This window comes from Cryptomeria japonica, chromosome 4, assembly GCF_030272615.1.
Source record: "Cryptomeria japonica chromosome 4, Sugi_1.0, whole genome shotgun sequence".
Classification (NCBI taxonomy): Eukaryota; Viridiplantae; Streptophyta; class Pinopsida; order Cupressales; family Cupressaceae; genus Cryptomeria; species Cryptomeria japonica.
In genome coordinates this window covers 412,524,758-412,547,835 of record NC_081408.1, presented here as the reverse complement: position 1 = coordinate 412,547,835, position 23,078 = coordinate 412,524,758, and the positions used below count along the sequence as shown (strand labels likewise).

The 23,078-nt window shown below is 37.4% G+C and overlaps 1 protein-coding gene across 5 annotated transcripts in view; it reads left to right on the top strand.

The window, feature by feature from the left end:
- LOC131030990 (ATP-dependent Clp protease proteolytic subunit-related protein 2, chloroplastic) overlaps positions 1–6,872 on the top strand; it is a 94,740-nt gene extending 87,868 nt beyond the window's left edge. For all 5 annotated transcript variants that reach the window (XM_057961993.2, XM_057962007.2, XM_057962001.2 and 2 more), the window contains one exon: positions 6,477–6,872. In XM_057961993.2, coding sequence (XP_057817976.2) covers positions 6,477–6,608 — 132 coding nt within the window. In that variant the 3' untranslated portion in view covers positions 6,609–6,872. The remainder of the gene's footprint in view (positions 1–6,476) is intronic.
- The last annotated feature ends 16,206 nt before the right edge of the window (positions 6,873–23,078 follow it).

Sequence of the window (23,078 nt, the reverse complement as noted above, 5' to 3'; positions counted from 1 at the left end):
TACTTTTCAATTGTAGATCGTCGAATTTCTTCATAATCTTCCTCTTCTTCATGTTCCTCTTCAGAGCTAGCAACATCAACTGAAAAATTTGTTTCTAGGGTTGGTTGAGGTGACAAGCAAGAGCAGTCACACGTTTTGCTTCCATTGGTCTCACCTCTTGTTCAGGTGAAGCTCCTCTGCGTCTTCTAAAGGCCTCTGGTGGAACACCAATTAGTTATTCTGATTCATGCTGAATCATTTTCTCTAACCTCTTCATGTGATCCGTTTCATTAGTAAAAGCACCCCTATATGAGGGATTTTTCCTCATTCTCCACCTTTCTGCTGCCATGATATTATTGTATATATCAATTCTTCTTGCAGCATGGTCCTCATCACAATCTTTATTAAATTATCATGAAAGTAGGGTTCATGAGAATATCCACTTAAGTGCCGTGCAATTTTATTTACATCAATAAAACGTTCAGGATCAAAATGACTCCTGGTTTCACCATAGGGCATTCCATAATATGTGATTATTGATTTAATGAGGGGGTATCCCTCAAATGCAATAACTCGAAAGTCTCCAAATTTCAGAGTTGCAGGCAAAAAGGATTGTTTATAGTTATACTTTATGGTGAGTTTTGAAGTGCAGATGATCTAAATCGACCATTTGTCTCACAATCTCCAAAAAGGCAACTTTGTCAAGCACAATGATGAGCAATAGATATGGAGCTTCCTCAAAACCAAACCTTCTAATTTTGGTGCAATCACTAAAAGCATAGAGTCTCCCAGTTGTGATCAATCTATTTCTGGTCTCTTTGTCTTTGGGTTTAAGAAATTTCTAAATTGTGGGGGACAACTTGTAATCCTAGGGGTTGACCTAATTCCATATAGATTTGTTTTACAAAAAACTCTTCAAAATCCAAATAACGAGCCCTGTCACACCTCCAGTCCCATATGGCATTCCACATTTGAATTGGATGTATATTTCCATCATGATCCTCATCTACAAGCCTTAATGAGCACTTCCAAATGTTGTTTTCCAATCTTCTGAACAAAATGAGGTGCATTAATAATGAATAATGTTTGAAGACAACAATCTCATTGTCGTTTTTGACAGAAGCAAGGCCTTTGTTGATCTCATTTGCAAAAACTTTACATAATCAAAAGGTCTGGCATCATATTTTTGAATATCAGCAGCAAGAATCATTGGGATAGTTGACATATTCTTGTGGGCATCCTTGCCCAGAACTTGGTACACAGTAGAATATATACTCATAATACTCTTCAAACAATTTCACAAAGATGGGTGGCTTATTTGTATATTGGAAAGCCCTTAAATGTCCATCCTTGGTTCTCGGCCTATGATGAGGGAGCCATTTCCTCTTATAATCATTTTCACATCTGTGATACTCATCAAGAATATCTCCCAAGTTGAGACTCAGGTTACAGCTTGAGTCCACCCTAAATACTTGGCAAATGAATTCTATGGTTATCTTCATGAATTCCAATCCATCCGGATAACAAATTGATTTTCTCTTTGGGACATAGCTTTTTGCTAAAGCTCTCATCAACTCCTCATTGACGAACACATTCGGTACCACCAGCCTTCCCAAATTCAATCTCCAGGGGCTACAAACTGGTTTTTCTCTATGCATCTTCTTGTAGTGATACCTGAATAGGTCAATAGCCACGCAAGGGAGTCTAGGCATCCCCAAGGCCTCTCTGTACATCTTCAAATCTTTCCGCAGTGGGGTTCACGCCCTGTGACTGTTGTGGCCTTGCAGCTGAGCCAAGCAATTGGTCAATCAAATCTTAATCGAACTGTCTTTCTTTCTTTTGCTTATTTGCTTTCAGTTGAGGAGGGGTCTGCGAAGAACTTGTCATTCTACTAGGGTTTCTATGGGATATTAAGATATACTAGAGATTTTTATGCACTAGAGTACTTTACACAAACAGGTTTAAACTAGGCAGAGTCTCAATTATGGCAAACAAATTCTACCAAACCCTAGGCTTAAATCCTGCAGACTCCTAATTATAACAGAGAATAATCACAACGGAAACGATGAGGGACAGACTTTAGAACTTACTACTTCAGGAGAATTGTACTTTGTTTCGAACTTTTGAAAGAACTCAATCTTCTTCCCGCCAAACGTTTGAGAACTCAATGTTGCTCTCTGTCAAGGCTTAGGGAAATCAACAATTGCTTTTGTGATTCAACTGATTGAAAAAAATTCAACTTAAGTTTCCCAAATTCTGCTCATTAATGTTCACTCATGCAAACTCCCACACAGTCAGTGAAGCAATTTGTCTGTTTGAATCTCATCCGTAGATTGACAAATCGATGGTTGTCGGTGGAGTTTGAATATTTTCAACGAGCTACCCCTTTTTTCTTCATTGATATTGCTGGGTCGCTGGATCAAAAAGGAGCACCCGGTGACGTGCACATGTCCCAGCGATAAGCCTTCCTTTTGTGTGTTAGAGGCATTGTTGGATCGTTGGGGCATTGAAAGGCGCCCAACAATACACACAGCTCCTACCAATAAGTCTTCTTTAATTGCGCACTATATCGTTGGGTTGTTGGAACCCAAATGGTGTTCCAATGTCAAGCCAAGTCCCAACAATGAGTTCACACATCCCTGCCAGGTTATCCCGGTGGCTGGGGACTGCGGGCGGACTCATCCGCCTCCAGAGGACTAGTCTCGCCTCGTCTCGCCTCTCCCCTGACCCCAACTTGGCTCCCATAAGCCCAAGGTAAGGCGGGGTTGGTCGCTGGGACGAGACACGGGGGTACCTCTGGGTTACCAAAAAAAAACAAAAAAACAATGAGTTCACACATCAGGTGTCATGCTTACGTGTTCGGCCATGTTTGCCATCATCGTTGACTTTGTCGATCGCTAGGTCGGTGGGCCAATTCTAAGTGCCCAATGACATAATAAAGCCTCACCGATGTCCATGTTATTATCATAAGCTGGGCCCACCAATTTGCACCTTGCTCCATCATTGGATCGTTGGGCTCCAATCGAGCCCTCAACAATACGTTAAAGCTTCAACGATGTTGAGACTTGTACGCTTGAACTTATTCTATTTTAACTTGATCGTTGGGTCACAAAAGGGCACCCAACGACCAACACAGGCCCCACCAATTGGTTGTTTTGTGCATATGACTGCAGCACACTGTCGCTGGATCATTTGGGCTTAGATGAGCACCCAGAGACAATTGAAGTCCTACCAATAAGCCTTTCTTGCTTAGCACACCTGACTTGAAGAGCTCCATCATTGGGTCGCTGGGTCATGGAAAGGCACCCTGTGACCAATGCCTCAATGATGGAAATCACTTAAGTGATTTATTATGCATGTGGGTTTTTGGAACTTTATCAAGACACTTTTAGGGCTTGAGGGATTGTGCACTAGGGGATAATAAACTCTTAAGGCACTAAATGCTTAGGGAAAATTAAAGTGGGCGAAACCTAGGAGGCTAACTTTGGGGCTGAAAAACCCGATGGATTCAACACCCTTAATCACAACTAAAGTGACCTGCAACCGGACATTGCAAGTCAACAGGAGATTAGAACAAAACAAGGGCAGGGAGATTATAAAAGACCTTAGAGCTTTTTCCCAAAGGGTAACATGCACATTTAAATGAGAAATTTTGCAGTTCCAAGTTTCCAACACATTCACCCTCAACAAATTTCCTAAGAGCCTCTGTTGACACAACTCAGTGACCTTGCTTTGATACTTCTCGGTGCAGGTTTAGACTAAGGGGTTTTATTTCAAATTGCCCAATATAGCAGCCCTCAAACATGCAAATCAACTCACTTGAAATAATTTGGAGGCAAAATTGAATTAATAGCTTTTATTCAAAATTTCTGTAGCTTAATACATTCAATAAAAATATTTTAGGGAATAAAATTTTATATTTGTGGCAGCCTTCTCACATTTACAATGCATGCAAGAAGACTAAAATTCAATATAGATAAATATATAACTTTTTTTCGGTAAGATTCACTAATTTCTTGTGCTAAATTTTTGCTTAAATGTCTCCTTTCTCTTTCATGACAAGTCTCTGCAGCCAACAATCACAAACTATTATTTTATCTACTTTGTATCCTTCTAAAACTTCTCTGTTCTCTTCAGTTTTGCTTTCTGTTATTTCCCTTCTCAGTCAATCCTGCATTCATCCATTATTTTCTTTTGCTGCCTTCTATTCATCTGTTCACTACTCTCTTTCTTGTCGCTTATCTTGTGGGAATGTACCACACAACAACCAAAAACCATTTCTTTGCCCTATCAAAAACCAATAGTTTTTCATCACAGGTTTTCCTATGTGGGCAACAACAAACACAGCCTCCAAATTGATTTCAACAGCCAAGAAATCAGAAGATGACATCATGCATCCAGAGGTGTTTTTGATCAAGAAACTGATCAATGCTGAGGAAAAGGTAATATATACGCAATGAATGGAAAGAACAATTGAAAAGAAGTGCTAGGCAAAAGATAATTTGTTCAAAATAGAAAATCAGTGTTTAGTGGCCAGCAATTTAAGTAAGATGCCACCAAACAAGGAAGGAAACTTACAGAAAGCATTTCAGTTGCCTTTGGTAATAGATATTCAATAGTTGGCTTGTCTTGATTGGAAAATAAAAAAGACGAAGACTAGCTCCTTCAGAATTGAATTACAATTGGTAGTATTTAAAGATTTTAAATTCATATCCTTCTGACCTTAAATTTTCTAGTGTAATAACTTTGTCATATTTTACCTCAGCATACAGATGACTGAACTAACAATATGTATATCTTCTTGTCTGTGTTGTTTGAAACGGAAGCTCAAGACACTGTTAAATTGGTTAATAGGTTGAAACAGCACTTGACGTCTTTTGAAATATTTCAAATACTCATTTCTGACACCACTTCGGATGTTTCCATGCACAAAACATTAAAAATATTTCTGAACTTTTTACAAAAATGATTCGAAATCTACAAACAACCTACACAAGATTCATAAAACAAAACATGAAAACTAAGCAAAAATTGATATTTTTGGTTGTGTGGGATTGCACTTGAGCCCAGATTCTTCTGCATCATTTAATGAAATTGGGTTTATAAATAAATTATTATCACCTTTTCTTTTCTTTTTTTAAATGCCGGGTAAACTTTTTAATGTGACCGGTGACATTGGCATGGTATGCTCTCTGGTACCTGTGGAACACTTTTTCCTAGAAGCTATGAACTGGTGAGCTTACAAAATGGGGTACCTCATCTCCATTTAACAATGCTGAGGCTCAAACCCACGAGCGCATTGGATCAGCGAAGTAACAGGCATGCGATCACAGTGGCCCAGTGGGGGTTTGAACATTGGTGGGCACAACACCACCACCATTTAACCAACATGCTATGGGAGGAACCCATCATCTTTAGTAATCTTGTGCAATAATAATAATACTACATCATTTGTCTTATCTTCTGCATCTTACCATTTATTCAATTGGACTTCAGGGTTCATCATTTAGGTTGAAGCCTGCCTGTTAGTTCATCTTTGTATGGTGTGTGCCTCATAATTTGTCTTGGAGCAATGATGTTTTCAGATACAACTGCAGGATATTTCTTCAAAGATGCATCTCTTTTATGCAATCATTAAATCCATAGTTTATGGGTTGGGTTTGAGAACTGTGTTTGAAATTTGTTGTTTCTGCATGCATTCAGAGGATTCAACATGTGATCTGATGGTCTTTTTTTTGCATTGTCTAGGCTCAGTTTCTCACCCAACCCTATTGTCTTGAGAGTGTTGTTATGATCTTTTTATTTCTCCATGAGCTTAGATTCTAGGGTGACTCACCTTCAAGTTCTGAGTGATAATTAGTTTTGGTACTTTGCTCTTCAGCAAAGGTTACTTTGATTGGACATCCATATTGTTGCTATTTCAAGATGAATTTGCTTCATCATTCAATTGACATCTCTATAAAATAACCTACTCTATATAACAATAATACTGACAATATTTTTAGGTGACCTTTACTTTCCCATTGCCTTGACAGCTTTCTATTTTGAGCTTTTCCTCTAAAATGTGGAGAAGCTAGTACAGCCCTACGCTCTCTTGTATCTCAGGTCACATATTTTGAGGGTTCCCCTTGGCCAGCTAATAGTATTTCCCTCTCTGTTGTGAGGTGAAAATTCCTAGAGTAGATACTGTGGCTGGAGCATTTTGAGTCTAATCGTACAGTAATTCTTTCAAATCTTTGTCCGTTTGCTGTTGAGAGTTGAGACATCAAATGTTTAGGAACATAATGCATTGTTTCTTTGATAGATTTATGTTCTCTGTTTCTTTCTCATGCACAATTATCTAGAATCTTGGCAGCATGGTTCTAGATTTTTTTTTTAATTTTGTTGTATCCCACTGTTCCTTTTATGTAGTAAAAAATGTTAACAGGTGTGCCAGTGTTTCAAGTCTTTATGAAATGAGTTTTCACAAGACTGTCTTTATTTCTTTTTGTGCACAGATTAAAAAGGATATGGCACGTCGTAAGTTGTTTGCAGCTCAAGCAGCTATTGATTATGGACTCGTTGATCAAATGGTGCCGCCTCCAAGGAAAGATAAAAAAATTGAAAAAATAGGAGATGGTCTTGGTTAATCTATACTTGAATTTATATCTGATAAGCTGTAAATTGCAGCGAGTAGTAGCATCTATGCTAGGAACTTTTGCTATTTGTAGTATGAGGGCCAGAATTTTTCAGTCTCATTGCTAAATGAAATTAGTGAGTTGTAAATCATTTGTTTGTTTTTTGAGTTGCATTTGCATTTCAGTTGTACCAATGAAATAAGAGAAGTTAAATGAGTACCAAATGGTGACAGGAATTTTTACCATTTATATTACGAGTACCAGAGTTTTGCATAATCTCACAGCCACATGAAATTGGTTCTCTGTGTAAATCATTTGTTTTGTCTGCTAAATAATATAACAGCTTCAGTTTTACTAAATGGTTCGAGTTCTCAAATCATCTAAATCTTCCTAATGCTTTGGGAAATATCAAAATTATTCTTCTGTTGATACCACTTTAATGCCCTCTGCAGATGCATATGAGTTCAAGAGTCATTAGAGTTGACTTGTGCATTTTTGGTAGAGATTACGAGGCTAAACTTGTTTGCATCACTTTTTTCCAATTGAAACAGGAGGAAAATACAGATCTGGAGAAAGGAATTTCATTTGCTTTGACTTCATGTAACTTTTATTTGTTTTTGGTTTAGGTTTGCTTTCTTGGGTTACAAGTTAGGTTCTGATTATGGGAAAGTGGGCTGCTCTTCCTTTTACTGTAGTTTTATATATGATATTGCTGGTAACTGGCGCAGATTTGCTTTGTGAAAATTTGGAGTATAAAATCTATTTTGCTGCTTTTTGAAAATTTACTGATTTTCATTACAAACATTAACTGTATTTGATGTGATATCATGTAACATTGTAATGTGTAATCTTTGCTAAGATCTATTTGTTTATATATGCAGAGCTAATAAATTAAACTTGACTGATAATGCCATGATAAAAGCTGAGATGTATGATTATAAATACCAGGGAGACATCATACTTTTTATGTGTTACTGAGTACAGCCAGCCAGGCCCTGGTTCGGTTACGGTTGTGGTCTTGGTTTGGGTGTGGTACCAGTACACACCCAGGTATGCCTAAGTGGTACACTGGGCGTACCTAGGCTTACCCACAATCTGGGATGCCCTAAAATTGCTTTTTTAAACAAAAGAAAAATCATTTCTTTATTCCTACATGACCCCCAACTAATGCGTTCACCTTAAAGTGCCCCTACTTGGTGTTTGCAAGTGATTTGACAAACACAAAACACCAAGAAAGAGTATTGTTTGAAGGAGTAAGATGTACAGCAAAAGCTTAGGGATCATTGCACAAAATTTGATTTAGCAATGTGTAAATCTTTCATATATTTTTTTTCAAGATTTTTGAAGTTTTTGAAAATTTTCAAGTTTTTAAACTGTTTTAGCAACTTTTTAATATTAAATTGAATTAATCATTTTTTTTAAAATTAAAACTCAGCTTTTAAAGAAAGAAGTTTAGTTGCATTGAAAAGGCTTTTTCTAAATAAAAATCTTGAGTGAATTAAAGAATTGTGCATGAAATTGACTAAATTTTATCTCAAGTGCATGGAGTCAATTAAATTTATTTCCAATGCAAACTCAGACTTATAATTTGAATGCATTCAATCAAATTATAATTGGAATCTATCTCAAGATTAACTTAATTTGATCTCTCAATTATTTCAATTATCTTGAAATGTGTTTTTTCTTAAATAATTTCAACCGCTCATTGCTAATCGATCTTGACCGTTGGTCTCTCTTTTGAGTCTTTATAAATTCAGCCTTCATCTCTCATTCAAAACACCCTGGAGATTTATTGTTATTATGCAGTTTTTGTTCTGGAGTCCTTGAAGATATTGTGCTTTGAGATTATTGCATCTTAGTTTAGCTTTTTGCATACTTCGTTTAATCGTTATTGCTTGCATTCATCTAGCTTAATATTCATTCATATAGCTTAATATTGCATCCATTTAGCTTAGTTTTGTCCTCATACAGATAAAATCCTTCGTCTCGGTGTAGTCTAGTAACTAGTATTGCTTAGACAAATTTGAAAGCAAGTCTATACTCGCATCTTTTAGAAGGCAATAGGTCGATTTGTTATGATTTTCATATTCTTAATTATATCTGTCTAACCATGCATGCATGACTTAATTGAAGTGTTGTCTTACAGCTTGCAGATTTTATCCACTTTTCACACACATTTTTGGCGCCCACCGTGGTGCAGAAAACTACATCTTTTGGCCTCGCAGATTAGCTCAATTTTATTTTTTAGATTTTTTCCGTACAGTTTCTATAAAAACTTGTACAAGTTTTCATAGAGGCTCGAACGACAAACTGTAGGTATCGTATGGTTCGTAGCGAATTATTGTACGACTCGGTGAGTATATTCGTATGGTATTATGGTTTATAGTATTAAAACAGACTGCAATTTTGGGGTTTTTCTTATTGAATTTTTATGGTACTAATGCTGACCCTGGCTTGTAGTCTGTCTACCTGAGAGATTTTGACAGCCTAATCAGTTTTTGTAGAACGTTTGTCGAAGAACACACCTGTCGCACAAAAACAATATAACTACTGATTCGTTGTTTTTGCAAGTTGCCTGAGGAGATTCAAGTGAACTTCGTGTATTATTTAAATTCATTTTTTAGGCACTTAAATTGCTATCTGGTTAATGAACAAATCTGTTTTTTGTGTTTTAAGAAAAATCTAAGAGGTAGGAAAGTATGCTGTTGTCTGCATAGACAATCAGAAATCTAGACCCTCAAATCTTTTTTTTAAATCTGAGATTTGTGTACCTTTAGCGGGTCTGTCACAGTGGGAAAAAATAATCACCCTGTGAGAACGACCCAAATGAGTATAGTTAGACCTGAGCATTCCAACTCACTATAATAAATAGGCCTCTGGTGATTAAAGTCTCAGAGGACGAGATTATTTGAGTTTTCTCTTTTAGATCTCTCATATCGAGCATTTTGTAGGGCTTTGCGATCTCAATCACGTTTACGTGACTACAACATGTTTCGGTACCTTGTCGGGCTATAGGCTTCAATCATGCTTGTGTGACTTCAAGGGGTAATTTCGAAATTCCTGACTGAGAACTATAAGATAGAAGCTACCCAATTCACCTCCGAAAGGAGGATAATCTTTGTGCAAGAGAGATAGTAACTCCCTCAAGATACTTGCCATTTCGTGCCCCCATTAGCGTTTGGAGTTGATTAATAGGGCATCGAGAATTTATTGCGTGAGGCTCAACAACCGTATTTTGATTAGCTATTGGGTGTGTACCCGAATTTGCAAGCAAATGTTTTCTTCTCTAAGCCAACTTCCATAGGGTTAGTGTGCTATGCTTGAAGTCATTATACATCTTGCGTGTTTTCTGTGTTTTTCACCTCTGAGATTGAAACTGGAGAAAACAATCAACAAACTCAGTGATCAAAAACTCTGTCCGTGTCAAAAACTAGTCTCTGTCAGTCATCAAAACTCTGTCCTACTCAAAATTTAGTCTCCGTCAGTCATCAAAACTCTATCTACGTCAGAATCTCGTCTCTATCCAGTCCACTGTTGTACGAGTCTACTGAATTATCGTCTGGTTATACACGAGTTGTCATACGAGTCTTCATTGGTCTTGTCAGTTTATCATCTGGCCTTGTTAAAATTGTCGTTCGAGTATATAGAATTGTCGTTTTGTTACCATATAATTGTCGTCTGACCTTTAGTCTATTGTCATACAAATAATCACCATACTCATCATATTGTCGTATGTAGAGCACTAAACTGTCGTGCGAGTTTAGGCAGCAACTCGTACGAGAAACTATCTTTATCGTTTAGGAACTGTTAAATTGTCATCTGGGTCTAAAAACTCTTCGTACGAATTCCTGATTTTGTTAGTCCAGAACTTGTCTGTCTACACACTTTTCCAGAACTGTCATACTTACCTAATCAGTCTATTTGCCTAATCAGTCTACAACGAGCATAAATTTGGTCATCATAATTCTGCGCATAAACAATCTTGATAGTGTACCCCTATCGTTGTGTTGCACGATTTTGTCGATCATCTTTTAGCTAGTTCAATCAACTACTTATCAAACTTAAGTTACTTAGATCATGTCTTATACAGAATAAATTGCTCATGAAACCAGACTGAGTCTTAGTCACTTCTCTCAAATCAAACTAAGTTGCTTAGATCACGTCTTATACATGATATATCGTTCCTGAAACCAGATTGAGTCTTAGTCGCTTTTCTCAATCACTGCGTCAAACGAACAACTAGCTTCATTTTGATCTTGACTTCTACATCACATCTAGTTCTCGGTCACATCTGTCATAAATGTCTGCTCAAACCAAAAGTTCTCGTAAGAAAGATGCCAAAAGTAAAGAATCGTCCTTTTCATTACAGGATAATCCATTCTTCGTAGAGGACCCCGTCTCTAATAAACCTTCATCGTCAAATATACCAATTTTTGATCAATCCTTATCTCTCGCCATGTCTGGAGAAAGGCAAGAAAGACAAGCTGCTAAACACGATACTTATGACAATATCAACACCGATGTTAATGATAGTGATGCCTCATCTAGCAAGTCTGAAGCCTCTGAATTTACAAAAGCTGTTATAAATAGCTATCAAAAGGATAAAGATTTCCGAAAAATGATGAAGATTATCATGGCTAGAGAAAAAGAAGATTATTTTCTAGAGCTAGCAAAACAAGGTGCTAAACTTCCTATTGATTATAACGTTGAAACCCTTATCACTAAAGAGGAAGGAGACACCCCTAGTGTTGGTAAACAAACAATTGCAAGCGTTACAGGCTGAAATCACAGAAATGAAAAACAAGGATAAATCATCAAAACAATATTCTCTGGACACGATCTGCCCGTTCCCATTTGACGAAAATCTTTACATGCCTCCATTTCCTTCAAGAGTGGAGATTCCTAATTTTGACAAATATGACGGTAATACAGATCCTCAAAACCATGTCAGAGAATTTTGTGCTTTGTGTATGGAGTTCATGCACGAACAAACGTATCTCATGCGCCTTTTCTTGTGGAGTCTAGGAGGACAAGCTATGGAATGGTTTTTGAGCCTACTTATGGGAATTAAAACTTTTGAGGAATTAGTCGAATTGTTTCTCCAACAATACTTTTATAACATTCCTCATCCAGTCACTATGATCGAACTTTGCAATACCAAACAAAAGACAGGAGAACCTTTTCTCACTTTTCTTCAACGTTGGAGAAAGATGTTCTCTAGATATTCACGGCTTATTCTAGATTCTGAGAAGATGGTTATCTTTGTCAATAACCTGATCCCTGAATTGAAATACAATATCCAAATGCAAGTGTACCCTTCATTCAACAAAATGGTAGATAGTGCCCTCATAATGGAAGATGTGCTTATAAAGAAAGGAGATATATCATTTTGGAAAGAAACACAACAAGGCTCTAGTTTCAAATAAAAGAACAAATACTGGAAATACGACAAAGATAACAACATAAACATTGTTAATGATGGAGTGGTGGACACTGTTAAAACAAAATCAAAACCCACAATATTTAATCTGGCTAGCAGCACACAATCCCTCAAAGCAGTTGAAACTGCGGCGGAAAACCCTCCGAAGAAATCAAAAGAGTGGTTTAAAGAGAAACCTTGGCTTTGAAAGCCTAAACGCGATTTCACTCCTTCGGAGGAATCCTATGAATCAACTCTTAAAACTTTATTGGCAAATGATCTAATAACATTGTTAGACAACTCTAGACCATATGATCTAGAAGTTAAACCCAAATGGTGGAGGGAAAACGAGTACTGTGAATACCATCAAAACAAAGGTCATACAACAAACAACTGCAAACATGAGATTCAAGACCTCATCGATGTTGGCAAAATTGTTGTTAGAAATCACACGACTAATGCTGATCACAAAGCTTTTAAAGATCTCTTGCTTGCTTATGAACAAGGTGATTCTTCAAAATTCAAGGGAGGTGCCAAAGTCAATTACACTTACGCTAACAATGACAATGTGATCAACATGATTGAATCTTCCCTATCTGAATATTGCAACATGATCATAATCAAAGATAAACAAAATAACACAAACTGCAAATGTTGTAACCCACGCTCAAAAGAAGGTTACTCTAAAAGGAGCTAGTTCCTCGACTCCTTATCAAACAACATCAAACCTACCGAATTCTTCAAACAGACAACCAGATATGATTACGGCTAAATCTAAGCAATTGGCTTCATCATCCTCTCCTGGTTATAGCATTGTCGAACAATTGAAACACACTACCACTCAAATCTCCATTTTTGAACTGCTGAAGATCTCTTCTACTCATACAGAGATTTTGGACAAAGCTTTGCTCACTACTAATGTCCCCAAAGATTTAGATGGAGATCGGTTTCAATCTATGGTGGGTCACTTGACTTCGCCTCATTACCTCACATTCTCTGAAGAAGATAACAATTCACCGAATCACCCACATAACCAGCCATTACACATCGAAGCTATGATCCATAAACACCAAGTCAAACGTGTTTTGATAGATGGAGGCGCTGGGTTGAATATCTGTACGTACAGTTTACTGACACAGTTGAGATTTTCTGAACATGCCATTGATCCAACAAAGAAAATAACAATAAAAGCTTATGATGAAGAAGAAAGAACCTCTAAAAGTCTGGTACTATTACCGATCAGGGTAGGACCTGTGGAAAGAGATGTTATTTTTCAGGTGCTTGATCTTCCTCTTTCATACAACATCTTGTTGGGTAGGCCATGGATTCAAGAAATGCAAGCAGTACCATCTACCTATCATCAGTGCTTGAAATTTTCTTATAATGGAGTTGAAGTCAATATTCCTTCTGATACAAGTTACACCTGTAATGCATTAAAACAATGCACTGATACCTTTGTTCCTCATAACAGAGCAACCTCTGCAGCTGAAAGTTCAGAAACTTTGATGAAAGATTTAGAAAAGAAATTGAAAATCACAAATACTGGCATGGATGGATATAAGATAGAACCTGTACTTTCATTAATGTCTCTTCCTCCATCGCCAAGACAGTCTGGAAAACCATCTGAGGCTATGAAGCCACAAACTTCCATTCCAAATGTCATTTATGATGGTATTTTTGTACAGTCCTCTACTTCCCTTGCAGATGAAATAGAAGAGGAGATTGTTCTCAAATGCCTTTTCAAAGAAGATAGTGAAAATAAAGAAGTAAAACATTGTGAAATTTCCCTCAAAGAATATGGTCCAGGCTATAAGATGATTCAACACATGGGATATTCAGGTACTGGTCCTCTAGGAAAGCGTCAAGAAGGTATCGTTGAACCCATTAAGCTACAAAGTAAGTCTACAAATGATAAAGCTGGATTTGGATACCATTTAGAGGAGTCATTAGATCAGAAACATGCTTCTCATCACTAGTCTAAGTGGAGGAAAAATATACTATCTTCAAGATTACAGGAAATAAATATTCAACAAACTCAAGAAAAGTATGAAAAAGAACAAGAAGATCTGGCAATCAAGAGAGAAGAAACAACTTGTAATAAAGCTCCAACTATATCAGCAGTAACACTACAAGGAGTAGAAATCCCAGAAGATATGAGAGAAGAAATCAAAGGAATTAAAGAGTTGTTTGCACCATTGAACATTTTGGTCACATACATAGGTAGAATGCAAATAGATAATTAAGAAACTGACTCGAATGAGTATGAATGGGGTCCGAATCCCCTCTCAGATACATCTACCGAAGAAACTCCTGAAGAACCTAGTGCTATCATAGATGAAGCACAAGAGATAGTGCGCTTGAAACTACAAAAGGAAATAGAGGAAATCAGACTAAAAAGACAAGAAGACTATGAACAACAACTGAAAGAAGAAAGAGAACAAGAAAATTCTTCACCTACTATATCTCCCTCTAATGAGATAGAGAAAATCAGGTATGGGACTACAAATGAAGAATTGGAGGCTACAGAAGCAGGGTTGGTCATTAGTCTAGAGGAAGCTGAATGGAAAAGACATCAGAGACTAACAGAGTCATCAAGGTTATGTCAACAGGTATGTCAAATACAAGTGATCATTGAACCAAATCACGAATGAACTTGCAACATCAAGGATGTAGATATTGATACTATACATAATTTCACTAAGCCACTTGAAGAAGAGTCAGAGACTTCATCTTCTGACTCTGATCACTTTGACATAAGCTCTACTTATGACATTACCTACTCGACACCAAACTATGACTACTTCGTCGTGAATGTCGAAACTCTATTTGCTGAACCTGTTACTGTTGAGCCACGATATGTAGTCTAGTCCAAAGTAAAAGACGATGCTAGTGGTAGGTTTGTTGGGTTAGGTCCCCTACATACTAATGTAAACTTCGATAATCGTGTTCTAACTCTTCCTGGTCTCGAGACGCTTATGCAAGGTACTCTTCTGGAACTCGACTTGTCGGTCCGAGGTTGTGATGACAATACCGTGAATTCCTTTGAACCTGTTAAATCTTTATCCTTGGTACATCCTGAACTTATTGACTGTACTCTCCAAGATCAACCTTTGAATATACCTACCTTTGCCAATGACTATACATTAGCCTGTTATCTTAATGCAATTGAACCAATGGACTCTTCCACTAGTGAACAAAGTGAGAATATGACATCAACAAATGTCAAGTATCTTAGTCGTAAAAAAAAAAAAGAGTTTTGATGGCGAAATCCACACTGTGGCAGTGTTCGAATAAAAAATAGAAAAAATAAAGGACGTACCTAACGGTGAAAACCTCTCTGAGGTGCCTGAAGGTGAGATACTTAAAATTTTACCTGATCACTTTTAAGAGTGATAATCAGTGCTAATTGAACCTACACTGCCAGTAAACATTGAAACATAAGAAGCTCAACACACCATACATGTAGCTCAATCCTTGTCAGCCGAAGAACTAAATGAATTTGTTGATTTTTTCATGGAAAATAAAATCAATTTTGCATGGACATATGCTGATATGCTGGGTCTAGATCCCGACCTCATAATGTATCATCTTTCTATCACTCCCAGAGTTAAACGTGTTATGCAAAAACTCTAAAAAATGCATCCTCGTGTTGCATTACTTGTTAAGGCTGAGCTAGAAAAACTACGAAAAGTTGGATTCATCAGAGCAATTGATTATGCCGAATGGATATCTAATATTGTACTTGTTTTTAAACCTGACAAATCAATGCATGTTTGCACATATTTCAGATATCTAAACAAAGCTTGTCCGGAAGACGATTTTCCACTACCAAACATAGACATGATCATGGACATGACTGCTAGCTATGAAATGTACTCTTTAATGGATGATTTTTCTAGATACAATCAGATCAAAATTGCACCTAAGGATCAAGAGAAAACAACATTCACCTGTGCATGGGGAACTTTTTGCTGGAATGTAATGTCCTTCGGTTTAAAGAATGCAAGCGCTACTTATCAAAGAGCTGTAACAATAATTTTTCATGATATGATGCACTAAAACATGGAGGATTATGTTTATGATACTCTAGTTAAATCTATGAAAAGATCAACACATCTATCAAAACTAGGTCCAATATTAGACAGGATGGAAAAATTCAAACTCAAATTAAATCCTAAGAAATGTGCATTTGGGGTTACATTTGGTAAGCTCCTAAGATACATTGTTTCAACGAAAGGAATTGAAATAGATCCAGAAAAAGTTAAGGCTATCATGGAAATGTCACCTCCAAAGAATATCAGTCAAATGAGAAGTTTACAAGGGCGTCTCCAATCAATAAGACACTTTATTTCTCAACTAGCAGATAAGGTGCAACCATTCACAAAGGCATTATGGAAAGGAGTTACATACAACTGGGATAAAGATTGTGAACAACACCTAAAGCAAATCAAGGAATATTTTTCTAATCCACCCATATTGATGCCACCAATTCAAGGCAAACCATTGATTCTCTACATATCAGCTATTGGTACATCACTGGGGGCACTTTTGGCACAACCAGATGAGATAAAAAGGAAAGAGCTATATATTATATTAGCAGGGACCTTGGTGTCCTATGAGATGAACTATACTATCATAGAAAAAACTTTTTTGGCATTAGTCTTTGCATCACAAAAATTAAGACACTACATGCTAGCATATTCTATCAAACTGGTGGCTAAGATTGATCCGCTCAAATACCTTCTCAACAAAGCAACACTTACAGGGAGATTGGCTAAATGGGTCATGGTTCTTACAGAATTTGATATTGAATATGTAGAACACAAAGCTATCAAAGGACATGTCATTGCAGATCAACTTGTTGATGCTCCGCTTGAAGATAATCAACCTTTGCACATAGAATTTCTGGATGAATCCATCATGCACCTTATTCAGCGATCCTGGAAAATGTTCTTTGATGGGTCTTTCACGCAACATGGTTCTGGTGTTGGAATACTTTTTATCACTCCTCACAGATATTCAATCCCAAAAGCTTACAAGATTCTCTTTCCTTGCACAAACAATATTGCAGAATATGAAGCTTTGGTAAATGGAATTAAGCTAGCTATTGAATGGAAGGTTGTTGAGTTACATGTCTATGGAGACTCTCAACTGATTATCAACCAAATCAATGATATATATCAGACTTAGGATGAGAAACTGATGCCCTATAAAATAATGGTTGATGACCTCAAGAAATACTTTACCTTAGTATTATTTCAACAGATTCCTAGATCAACAAACAAAGCAGTAGATGCTATGGCTACCTTGACGTCTATACCATAGCTACAAGAATCTGAGTTCCGTTTTGAATTCTTGGTGGAAGAGTTACATTATCCTTCTTATGATTCCCCTAAGTCCCAGATGGTCTGTTCCATTATTGGACATGACTCATCTCGCTATAGCTACATTTACTCTTACTTGTGTGACCAAATTATCCCTACTAATCTTACCTGTAATGAGAAAATAAACCTTATTCGAAATGCTTCATGGTACGTCATCATCGCTAACAATCTATTTAGGCAAGGTTTGGATAGTACTTTGCTTAGATGTCTAGAAACTGAAGAGTGCCAATGCGCGTTATCTGAAGTCCATGAAGGTATTTGTGGATCTCATTCAAATTGTCTAACTTTAGCTCGAAAACTGCTAAGGGTTGGCTACTACTGACCAGATATGAAAAAAGATGCTATAAAATTTGCTAAAACTTATGAGAAGTGTCAGCTACATGGGAACCTCGTACATGCTCCAGCAAGGGATCTAATACCTTTCATCACACATTGGCCTTTTCAACAATGGGCATTGGACCTCATTGGCCAAATCTATCCTGCATCATCTAATGGACACAAGTTTATCATAACTACCACTAAGTACTTCACTAAGTGGGTTGAAGAGGTTCCGCTAATCAAAGAAACCGGTAAACAAGTAGCTCTGTTCATCTTTAACTATATCATCTGCAGGTATGGGATACCTTCTTCCATTGTGACTGACAATGGAGGGCGGTTCAAAAACAAATATCTAGATGAGCTCTGTGAAAAGTTCAAAATCAAATAGCACTGATCATCCATATACTACCCGCAAGGTAATGGACAAGCTAAAGCATCTAACAAAAATCTGCTGACTATCTTGCACAAAACAATAAACAAATCTGGAAAGGATTGACATCTGCAGCTCAATCCTGCACTATGGGCTTATAGAACAAGTATCAGAACACCTACTGGGGCTACACCTTTTTCTTTGGTGTATGGATCCAAAGCAGTCTTTCCCATTGAGGTGGAAATACCTTCTTTGAAATTTTCTTTACAGGGTCTTATTACTGACGAAGACTACAAAATATCTAGATTGCAAGAACTCAAGTTGCTGGATGAACGTTGACAAGTGTTATTTGATCATCTGAGAGCCTACCAAAAGAGAATGTCTAGAGGTTATAACAAGAAAGTTCGACAAAGAGAATTTCAGGTTGGTGACCTTGTTTTGAGAGAAAATCCTAAAAATCAACAGTTTCGAGACAACAAAGGGAAGTTTGAACCCAACTGGCTGTGTCCCTACATTGTTACTGCAGTCTTTAGCTCTGGTGCCTATCAACTCTCAACATCAGAAGGAGAACATCTCCGTGAACCGATCAACACCATCTACTTGAATAAATTCTTCACTTAGTATTCTCTGCTACAACAACTTGTACAACTAAAAAGTCTTGAAAAATAGAAAAAAGAAAAAAATAAAAAAAAAGAAAAAAAAGAAAAAATACCTTAGTGAAAACCTGGTAAACAGGCACCTTGGTAAAAAAAAAAAGGATCTTTGCCAAGCAGGTGAAAACCTGGTAAACAAACACCTCTTGTACTCAAGCGCTCCCTTTATCAACGCAAATTTGGCATTTCCCATTTTCATTCCCGCTTTCCTGCATATTTGCTTTTGCTTGTACATATCTTTTAGTCGCTTTTTGTGAAATCCTAGTTCTTTTGGAACCCTCATGGCGTGAAACCGATCAATTTCCCAGTCTTAGGGTAATCGACTAATCAATTTACATGTCCTAAGCAGTATCAACCAAGTCATCTTTCTGTCAGTAGTACCAGTTCATCCAATTTGAGTCAGTCCCTTGTCTCCAAACTACTGAAGAGTTTTATCACTGAGTAAACAAGCAAAACAAGACTACTGAAAAAAAATCTCTAAACTGTTTGAGATATGATTGAAATTTTCTTTGGGTGTTGTTTTTTACATTGGTTTTCAATTATTATTCCCTCTAAGTAACTCGAGGAAGTCTATCTTGACTAAGAGGAGCAAGGATTGGGGGCATACTACTTTTTTTTGTTTTTTGCTTGTAGGAATGATTCCGATGATCTGGAAACATCTAATCAGCTGGATGTCTGTGATAAGTGCCTTCACATCAAGGTGAAATCACCACACATACCTCGACTCCGCTTATTTGTATGCTACAGGGAGGTTGGAGTTATTTCTTTGTCTATTTTGAGGGAATTTCTTTAATGTGCAATCTGGATGCATGCGTAATCTGTCCAAGGATATGAACGATAAAAGGGTCATTGTGGACAAATTAATTAATATTGCATATGAAAATAAAGGAACTGTATTTTGCCTGCTGTGTTTGTAAAACGCTCAGTGATGAAAATTAAGCATACCAAATCCAATGACTGAGTTTATGTTGCATTCATTCTATTTTTTATGCATTTCAAGTGATTTCAATATGATAACAATGATCTCTTTATCTTTTGAATGAGAGTCTGAAGCAATCATCATTTCTTAGCTAAGTGGTCTATTTTTCATCATTGTTTCTTTGATCAAGTACTTGTGTATTGAGATGTTAGCTGCATACATAAGCATTTTATATAGATCCATACATTTCATTATATACTTATTTGCATTTATATTATTGCATGAAAAATAGATATTTGCATTACTTGTTACTCATTTTCATCATTTATTGCATATGAAAAAGAAAAAAGAAAAAAAATCCATATTCATCTCCATTACATACATCCATACTGAAAAGATATGCATACATATAGAATAAAGCATATAGAAAGACATCTCATAATCAATTAACACAAGTACGATGAAATCAAATCAAGAGCTCGTATATCTCATCATAATCTCAGTGTCTAAGAGTACAAATGATATCAATTGTCATATACAATGTCTCATCGGAGCAAGAATCGTATAGGCTACAAAAATGGGATATATAACAAAATCTAGGAGATATAGAAAATATAGCTCTCTGCCTCTCCCTCATCGTCGGGTGGAGGAGGTGGTGCCTGTTGACCGACGTCTTGTTTAGGTGCCCTAGCTCCCTCAAATTGAGCCATATACTGAGAATATGGAACAACCTGTTGCACTACTGGGACCGCTACACTATAGGCTGCAACGTAATAAGTTGCACGACTCGTCTGATGCAAAACCTCTCACTGAAGAGCATCACACTCTGCTCTCACCTCTGCAAGTTGTCGGTCTCACTCTGAAAGTTGCGTCTGTGCCACTGTTAACTGTGACTACAAACCTGTCAACCTACTCCTCAAAGACCGTACTACATCTGATACTCCCTGCTCTCTCCCAACATCCCCCTCTTCGCCTCCCTGCTCATCCCTCCGTTGCCTAACCTTCCTAGGAGCCGCTCTCTCCTCCTCACCTCCAACCTCTACTGCCCTAGAACCACCAGCCTCAACCCCAACAACTCCCAAGGATCCACCCTCCCCTCTCTATCATTGTCTACCTCCCGCTGTTACCCTACTACTACTAGCACCAGGATCACCTCCTGTCCGTCTAGGTACATCCACTCTTTGTCCCTGTACCTGACCTGGTACCTGTTCCTGTGCTGGTGCATCATCCTCAACCTCCTCTATAAGAGGCGCATGCTCTCTGAGATCTATAAACCGAGGAAATGGATGTCTTTGAAACCAATCTCTATACTGGGGCAATACCCCCACGTCTGCTACGTCCTCTAGATAATCTCATCTCTGCGACTGTAAACCCGCTAACTCCTGTATTCTCAGCGCATATGATAGTCTCAATGCCCGTCCTCGTCTCTCCTCCTCTCCATATCAAGCATAGGTTGTGAACTCCTAGGATATACTCTACGGTCTCCCATACTGTCTCATCACCTTAGATACTACAAATCTCTCAATGATAGACACCAATCTGCCAATGAGAGGTCGAGTCATAAATATATCCTTCCTCTGTGCTCTCCAATCGTCCCATAGCTCTAGACCCCTATCTCCATACTACAACAATCAAATCATCCAACTGCCTCCTCCAATAGTTAGTCTTGCCCAGGCAGGGTTGTGTAACATAACCTGAATAACAACATACAATAGGCTGGTGCACCTCTCCAAGATCATCTAAAATAGGTCTACATGTTGGGATGTGCTCCCATGCCCATATCTGTAAAACTAACACACATGCTGCCATACTCTTCCCCTCCCGATACACAATCTCATGCATCTCATGATACATATGCACGAGTAAGCATGATCCCCACCCTAATCTCATGGGATGAGTCAATAACCTCTCAAGCATCCTGCCCCAACCACATAGAAATCCCTGTTGTCCCCTATCTGGCATCACAAAACAACCAATCATACCTGCCAAAACGCAAGCCAGAGGGTACTGTGCACCATATCTGCTCATCAAATCATCCCACGTAATAGCACGATCAAGAATAGTCTCGTCATGGAATATTCATCTCAATGCCAAAATACCTGGTCGTGGAGTAGAATCATAATCCACCTTATCTCCAACAAACATAATCCTCAATATCCTATATATATATCCTTCGGCGTGATGGTCATCTCTCCAATCGGTAAATGAAATGTGTTATGCTCCAAATGAAAACGCTCAACTAAAGCAGTCAACATACTGTGATTCACACAAATATCAAGCATTTGTAATAGGTATCTGAATCCACACAAACCAATATGACCTCTCTCTACGTCAGATAACTCACGAACTAATCTCATTGTCAGTGGAAATGTACACCGAAATTGAATATCAGGAAACTGAATCTGCAAAATCGAACATACAAATCGTCAGTACGTGACGCAATTTGCACTAAGAATGTGATAAACATGCTATAGAATCCAAATATACAACATTCAAAATAAAAAATGTTGTTTACAGTCTTAAAAATGCTTGTTGTTTTTTATACAAGTTTCCATAGATAAGCAGAAACTCGTACGAGACAAAATTACATGCCGAATGAATAAACAGTCTCATACAACAAACATTATCTTCTCGCATGACAAAATGGTCTATCAAGAACATTTTTGTATGAATCAAGGGTATACATCAGACAACAAACCCTACTTGCTCAAATGATAAAACACAAAAGGACAGATACTCATATGAGTAACAGTATAACACCACACCAAAAAACGATAAAAATGACTTAAACGGATTTTAAAATGACAAAATTCAACAAAAATTCAAAATTTAAGAAATGCAAAGGTTAAAGATCGATCACTTATTGCTGGGTCGTAGTTTCGCGGTCGGTTATGTCATCTCTGGCACTCGAATCGATGCTCTTGAATCAGAATTGCCATTTTTCTTCGCATGAGGTTTTTCAAATTTTTAAACTTTTACAAGTAAAAATGAATTGAAAATGACACATTGAACCCCTTATATAGCCCACACCCTAATTTTTAAACTTGCTTCGATGGACGTAAAACTTGTGCCCTAAGCTAAAACAACTATCCTAAGTCCATTTTTGGGATCGAAATCGAAATCTGACGTCAATTTTCTAGTCAAACTTTCACAACGTTGACCAGTTAGCATTTTCATCCTCAAGTCAATTTTTGAATCATTTTGCACTCAATTCAATTCTAAATCTCAAAATTAATTCTTCAACATCAATCTTTGTGCTCAATTAATTATCACCGCTAAAAATTGCCTAAAATAGTTGTACCCTCGCTATCTTTCGATTTCGCTACTGAGAGGGCATACTCATAAACATCTTTTTAGTGATTATCATCATCTAAAGTCGAGCAAAAATCCTTTCAATCAAAGAAAATCAACCAAACCTT